The following is an 8568-nucleotide window of genomic DNA, read 5'->3' on the forward strand; positions in this document are numbered from 1 at the left end:
TATTAAAAAATAAATAAATTTTAAATAATCACGTTGCATTAGGTTTTGTTTTGTAAGTGATGTATTTATTTTTGTAAATGCATATTAATTATTATTATAATCATATCGTGGCGTGGTTTACATAATGTGTTTAATTTTTTTCCCATTGTTCAGCAGTTTATCATAATGATACCATTATAATAATGTCCGTAAGGTCTTCGACGTTTTCATTAGTACGTTTTTTTCGGATCGACTGTGGCGACGGTCACAGGTGGTTTGTTAACTTCGGTCGTGGTCGGGTAATACGTCCCTTGTACGTGATAGAACGGATGTGGTACCGGCGGGCTGATGGGCTGAGCACCGGTACTCGGGTAAGCTGGCGCCTGTCGGAGCACCTGATTGAAGTTGTACGCGTTGTTGTAGCCGAACGGGTACTGTTGGTGGCCGTAAGCGTTTTGGTAACCGTACGGGTACTGTTGTTGGTAAGCGCCGTACTGATGGTCGCTGCTGTACGGGTACTGCTGGTTGATGTTGTACGGGTACTGTCGGAAGCCGCTGTACTGCTGGTAGCCGCTGTTGTACGGGTAGTTGTTGTACTGGTTGTAGTGCTGTTGGTGGTTGTGGCCGGTTGCGATATCGCCGTTGTACGGATAGCCACCGACACGCTGGTACGGCTGTTGTTGTTGGTAGTATTGGTGGTTGTACGCCAAATACGCCGCCGGTTGATAATAATAATTGTTGTTGTACGGCAGTTGTTGATAGTTGTTGTAATTATTGTATCCGGTTGTAGCTAAAATCTTGTTAGCATCTGTAAAACAAAAATATCACGTTCGAGTCATTCAACGTTTGTACTACGTCGAGAATCGTTAAAACGTATATTGATCAGTATGCTCTTTGAAGGCATCTGGCCCATAATTTGATAATAATGTATAAGCATCCTAAATTCTAAACGGTGGACGATCAATGTTTATAACGTAAAACTGCGAAAAAAACTTTTTGAAAACGTCAATTTAAATATTTTAACCTTATTTAGGTGTTGAATGTAGTACAAAATGACATTCAGTATTTTTAAATTCGATATTGTCATAAACGAGTTTGGTTGAAAATCCATAAGTTGGTGTAGATTATTTTTGCGCTTCAATGTAAATTCAAATTTACAATTTTATGAAGTTTTTGATTTTATAGCGTATAAAAGTAATTTCAGGTAAATCTGTTTATTTTTTGTTTTGGCATGAGACAGTTTACAGTTTATTATTTAACCACACGGTCTGATCCCACGGATGCCGTTATAGTTGATTGCCATCAGTTAGTAATATTAATGATCATTGAACTGTCATGGTCCGATCTATTTTTTGAAACGTGTACGTGTTACACATCTCACCGCGCGTCACGCTATTACGGGCTCAAACGATAAACGACATTATTCCACTGAATCCACTGCGTACTATACCTATTCTATATCGGCGCAATCGTTGACGTAGACGATAAAACGAATTTCCGCAATGTTATTGTATCATAAAAATTTACTGAGAAGATTATTGGATTCAATACCGTTTCACCTCATGTGCAATTTTAAATTGTCAGAAAAGAGTGACGGTCCTATTAAAATAAATGAAACGACATGAAGACTTTCGAATCAAACCAAAAAAGAAAACCAAAGAGTAATTTATGTGTACCTATGTGCCTATTTAGTTGGGGACGTCTTCAAACTTCTATAACGGTTATGATACAGCGAAACGGCATGGGGTAATGGGGGTGGGGAAGAATTCAGTACACTAACACTAAAATTATTATACAATTCTACTGCCAAATAGTGTTCAATCATACTTACGTTTCATTCAAAAGCAATATTTCAAAACTTTTTTAATATTATAACATTTATAACCGTTAATAATGTTCTTAAATTATCATTTTTAATATATATTATTTACATATTATTAGAAATTAACCAAGTCCCAATGGGAGAAGGGGTAAATTGCCTCTTAAAAATCACTATTGCGTACCTTATAACACACATCACACATATTATATATAATATATTTATGTACTTATGTACTTACCTATCTATGTATTATATAATTATTGTATTGTATACAATATAATATAAACTGTCAATTTAAGTGTATTGAATTTATCAATTTAAATTACATGTAACATGTTTCTACTAAATATTCCTCAAATTATGTATTTATACATTTTTAAAAACCAAGTTGTACACAATTTTCAGAGTTATTACTAATTATTAGTTAATTGTACTGACAAAGGTACATTGTTTTAGTATAGATGTAATTTATATGTTTATAACTTAGAGAAAGTTAACTTGGGATCGCTTAGTTGATACTATGTGGTTAGTAGATGTAAACAATAATAATACGTGGCAAAGACAATTATATAATTTAATTAACCTAATTTTATTATTTTAAATAAATTTATTTAATTTAATTTCATAAATTTATAATAATTTGTATATTTTTAGCAAAATCATAATATAATAATCAGATAGGTACCTAATATTATTTTGTATTATTTGTTCTGTGAATTTATGGATAGATCAATTATTATAACAACCGCACAGAAATTAAAACATAAAAAAGATTATATTTTAATATAATTTATCTTTTCTAATAAAAAATGTTATTTTATTTAAATGACGGATATGAATATCAAAATAAAATATACATAATATGCCACTAGCCGGTATAGGTATATTTCACCTACACATAATAACATTAGCATTTCACGTTAAGCAAGATGGTATAGTTTAATTTTATAATAATATATGAATTCAGCAGTTATTTTCTAATAATCATTATGACGAAGAAAAACGTATTATATTTTGGTATCGTGTGGCTTGGTGAGGCGCGGTCGTACGCTCAATCTGCGGAAACGCACTTAGCGTACGTACTGGCCGCAGTTGCTAGCTCTCCCAGATGGATGATCACCCAGAATTATTAGCAACATATCCTTATCACACATACACAAACACGTTATAACCCTACAAACTTAAGAACCTACAAACAAATACACAAACAAACTCCTATTGTACCACCCCACAATTTTACGTTATTATCTCAATACATTTATTAAAATACAAATTATAATACCTATTATCAGATAATTTATGCGGAAGACATAATATTTATTTTGTGTTATGTTTATTATGTTATACCTATTATAGCTTTAGCATTTATTCAAATCGAATGTTTATTCTTTAATAAATAAAATAAAATATTTTTTAACTTAAATTGTGATTTTCTTATTTCATCGCCTTATTATTTCTAAATGAACACCTGCCTAAATGTCAATGTATAATATACTTCTGTAGCCATTTTTTTCAAAATACCTAAGTACTTTTAAACATTGCTTATCTCAATTTTTTTTGTTTTAAGAAACTAATATTATTTTTTCTAAATTTAGTTTCAGTTAAGATAAGCTAATAAAAACTTATCGTATATTTATTTATATAGAAAAACATAAATAAAACAAGTTATTGACAGGAATATAAACATGGTAAGATAGTGAGATACTATATACTCGTAAAGTATATTTACATTATTCTTAGGGTCTTAGTACCATTGGTCACGATAAAAAAAACGTAGCTTTTAAATTAAAATTAATTGAAATTATTGTATCAAATAACTTTTTAGAAAACTAACAGTGCATAACTATACATTATTGCCTTTCTTTTTCGGTTTTACAGAGTTTGGTTTTTGCTATATGCTATTATTGGATTAATCCTATACGTGCCTAATAATAATATAATCTTACATATAATACGTATATAATATAAAATATAATATGTCATTGTACATAATATTGAATTATATTATGAACAAAGTTAGCCATTAATTTTGAAAGATGTGAATACATTGATATATTTTTCTCATCAATTTAATATGTTTACCTGTGATTTGCCCATAAGGATTGTAAATAACTTCTTTTTTATTTCTGGTGTTGTCTGTGTTGTCTGCTATCACCACAGCTACTAATAATGCCAAAGCTACCTAAGAGAAAAAAAATGAAATAGGTTAAGTATTTTAACAGTTAAAATGATGTATGTACGATTTTGAGGAATCGTTCATCAAAACCGACACTCACGAAAAATGAAGAGTTCATGATGAAGACTTTCTCGTACAGTTTCAATGATGTCCAAACCGATCGTAAATTGTAACTACTAACTTTTAGTGTGACTTTCGGTCTTTTATATGTAATATGGTGATATGGTCATATATAGGCGAATTCAACGAGGTAGGGAACTGTTCATTTATAATAATGATTATTATGGATAATTTATATCCAAGTCAAAGTGATATTACCAGTCCCGGATATTTTCAAGGTTTTTCGGCCCTCGGAGCTATCCGTAAGATCTTCTCCATATATTCAGCAAATATGGATAGCAGTCAGTTAACATTCATAAATATAGTAGGTACAAAGAGAGCAATAAGTAATAACTAACTATACTTACGAATAAAACATAAAACGTGCAGTTTTATTTAAATTGAAATAAAAATAAAATAAAATAGAATTATATAATATCCAAGAACCTATTATTATGGTGTACGTGCTTTAATTATGTGTATCCTTTTTAATTATAATCCTGAAATTTAATTAATTGGTAGATACATTTGTTAAGTATTAATTAAGTAAACGTTGTAAATATCACAAACATAGGTACAGTGTTATATTTTACATAAAATCCCAATTAAATTTTTGTTTGACGTTGCTTTATACATTTAAAAAATATATGTACAATTTATTTTATGCACATTATGTTTTAATAATATTATTTAAATGTAATTTACGATAACTAATTATGTAATTGATTTCAAAAACACATTTTAAGTTTATTGTAATTTCGAAATACAATTATAATATATTATAATATGCAGACTCGAATTGTGAGATAAATTATATTTTTATTTTCCTATTAGAAAAAGAAACTTTCATTAATATTGTTCAAACTGAAATATATTACAATCTGTTTTACATACTATTGTGATAAATATATAATTCAAAGACATCTGTATTCCATTGTCCCTTCTAGAAATAAATATGTTTATATATATTATATATAATAATCTTCTACATAAACTGTACAAATAACACTCAGTGTATTACTTTCCAAAAAATATACCTAATCATAATTATCGTTTTAGGGATTGAGTAACATAAATAGTTACTTACTAGAATACTATTTAAAAGTTAAATACAGCAACAGCCTTCTGTTAATAATTGTCAATACTTAAAAATAATCACTAATAATAAGTTATGTAATAAGAGTTTTTTGATGTCTTGACTAGAATTTTTCACACATTTAATGTACAATAAACGTTTCTAATAATATGTGCTTGCCTTATAAAATTACCCATTAATCAGAATTCAGGGTACATTGTGTATTAGTTGTAAAAATTATTCGTACTTATAAATAATAAATAAATATACAGGTGGTACCTATGTACATGGACTGGTATAATAACTGCCAAACATAAAATATACATTATAAGTTAATATTTAATAGTGTTAAATTAATAGTCACATCATTAAATGCTGTTTAAGTGTTACGCTAAATTACATTTTATTAAGCTCTATTGAAAGCTATTATATCTTATACTTCCCTCGTACCTGCATCATTATTAATGTAATAATTTTAAACCAATCGACTGTTTTTAACATACTGTTTTTTTTTCATTTAATATTTTAGCAAAAATTACAAGAATTTAATCAATTATCATACAAAAGGTTAGTAAGTACATAGTACATACATAAACCAATTAGTAAAATTATTATTATTATTGAAATAAATAACTGAATCATGGAAAATAAAAATAAATGTATTTTTTTCAATTACATCCAAAGAACTGTTATAAAAAATACAATTATAATTATAATAATTAAGTTAAATTTATTTACATATTATCATTAAAATCTCTCTACAATATTATATCCTTTAAATATAAAAATAAAATAAAAATAATTCATTTTGTTTGAGCTTATAATTTCTCCTTGTCTTTTAAATAATATTTTCGCTTAAAGTTTATGATTTGAAGTATAGAACCAAAAATAAAAATAATATATTGTAGAATCAATTCAGTTGTGTAACCTGGTGTAGCTGCTGGTTAACAACTAATAGGTATATTTTTTTTTAACTAATCAATTAAATTACGTTTAATATTACTGTAGTAGATTAATAGACTATGTTTATTGTTTTTAATATGAATAAATAGAATATTTTTTTTTAATTTCGATGTTTTGGAGCTAGGTATATGCATCTATTTATTAAATATTAAGAGGACGTTACACCCGCATATTAAGTTGTCTTCGTCTTACAAGTGCGTAACATAGCAAATTTAATGCTAAGCAGATCATGTTTAGCTCTATTAGTTTAAAATTTAGAGTAAATTGACTTCTTACAAAAATTAAAGGTAACATTATTATTGAGTATTTAAAGATATATAATAAAAAGCCTACGAAATGCCCTCGATAATAATGTTACCTTTAATTTTTTTTAGAGGTCAATTTACTCTAAATTTTAAACTAACGGAGCTAAACGTGATCTGCTGAGCATACATTTTGCTACCTATGTTCGCGCATGATTAACTAACTTAATTAACTAACTTAGTTAATTATTGTTACGCGTTTGTAAGACGAAGACAACATAATATGCGGGTGTAGCGTCCTCTTAATCTGTCGCTTGGCGCGGTCATACGCTAAATCTGTGGAAACGCACTGAGCGTACGTACCGGTCACAGTTGCTAACTCTCGGATGGGTGACTACCCGAGATTTTTAGCAACATATCCTTGCCAAAAATACACAAAAACGTGTTACAACCCTACTTAAAAACAAACATACTAAAATAACCCCTACCGTACCACCCCACACACAATGGCTTATTATATTGTCGCGGGTTTCCCTTACAAAAAAAAAAAATATATATATAATATTAATCATATACTTGGACAAACATTTTTGATGCAATTTAAAGTTATTTGTTTGAATATTGATAGTATTTTTGATCAGTTTTAGTATCATAATATACAATTTTTAATTGATTTAAATACTTCGTTAAACATAGCTCAGATCATTGTATATGAATTCTTCTCACAAAATTAGATATTATAAAATATAACTTAACGAGAATCTCATTGCTCTAGTTTTTTTTTTTTTTTTTATTATTAGAATTAAGCCTCGGTAACTATGGCCATTGGCAACAATGGGTTTAACTCTAAATTATTTACAAGTTATATAATTTACATGCTCTAGTTTTATTAAGTTCTATGAAATGTATAAAAAGTTTTCAATTATTTTATTGAATCCAATGATTGTTTAGAAAATTAATTTTACAATAAATATGATTTTGAATAATATTTTAAAACGTTTAAATTTATTTAAACAAATCTGGTGTTTGAATTGAATAAAATCAAATCTTTAAATGACATTAAAATGTTATTTGTTTTGCTAACTCAACAGTTAGTCAAATTAATTTAAAATTTCTTTACACCAAAACGCATTTGTTAACATATTTACTTGCTTTAGATTGTGCATTTGTAATCTATAAAATACTGCAGTAGGTACATTGTTGATTTTGTAAAACAATATTTATTTTTAATCTGTTGACTGTTTGATTGCAATTTATTACAAATCTGGTTTTTTGCAGTTAGAATATTATATTATATACCTAGTATAAATTACCTAATTAATTAAAGCATAAGTTAATGTTTCTATAACATATATGAGTAAAAGTTTTGACGGTAACTTTTTTTAGATTTTGAGTGGAGCGATAAATGTATTGGTTTTACAATAATGTTTATTTCTTTTTCTTTTAGATTCTGAACGAAGTGAAGAATGTATAGATTTTACAATGATGTGTAAACACTTTTTCTCGCTCTAAACTTGCTTAAAAGTATCAAAAGTAGCATCTTTTCTGAAAGGTAAAGTTCTCGAGTTGGTACTTTAGAGAGGTCAATATTTTTATGAACATTTAAAGTTCAAATTTTGACTAAATACGTAAAAATTACGGCAATGTTCAAATATTATCTTAGATAGAAATTCATAAAAATTTTCTTTTTAAATCTAAGATTTGAAAATTTAATAAAAGGCTCCTAACATATTTTTACAATAGCAGTTGAAAAATAAAAGAAATACATATACGCAGTTATTTATTACAATCATTCAATATTCAAAGTTTGAATTTTGACAACATACGTAAAAATCACGAAAATTCTCAAATTATTTTCTTTTTAAATCTAAGATTTGAAAATTTTTGATAATCTATAATATTATATCCTAGACAGATAAACCGTCTCCATTCAGAATCGTTTTTCGTATACAATGATATATTATGATATAAAATCATTGGATTCAACTTTAATTCCATCCATTACTTACGGTAACCCACTTGTAACCTACTGTACAGCAGAGCGACATCCATGACTTACCCGCTTTTTTTAATTGAACTTAATATACTTTCAGCAACATAGGCCATTGGGATTAAAACTAAATAATTAATTACATAATAATTGTGCAGTTACTAAATCTAAGTGTTAATTATATTTTTGTTTGGAGCTGTTTACGGCTGTAATGAACTGGAT

The 8568-nt window shown here is 27.7% G+C and overlaps 1 protein-coding gene across 1 annotated transcript; it reads right to left on the reverse strand.

Annotated features, from left to right (window-relative positions):
* Positions 1-43: 43 nt before the first annotated feature.
* On the reverse strand, positions 44-4236 carry LOC107166928 (uncharacterized). Its single transcript, XM_015515776.2, has 3 exons — positions 4078-4236; positions 3884-3983; positions 44-787 (listed from the first exon to the last, which is right to left on the reverse strand). Exons 1-3 carry the CDS (start codon positions 4093-4095, stop codon positions 210-212), a joined length of 696 nt encoding a protein of 231 aa, XP_015371262.1. The 5' UTR covers positions 4096-4236; the 3' UTR covers positions 44-209.
* Positions 4237-8568: the final 4332 nt, after the last annotated feature.

Source organism: Diuraphis noxia, unplaced genomic scaffold (genome assembly GCF_037042655.1).
Source record: "Diuraphis noxia isolate RWA-SAM2 unplaced genomic scaffold, SU_Dnox_SAM2 contig0004, whole genome shotgun sequence".
NCBI classification, from domain to species: domain Eukaryota; kingdom Metazoa; phylum Arthropoda; class Insecta; order Hemiptera; family Aphididae; genus Diuraphis; species Diuraphis noxia.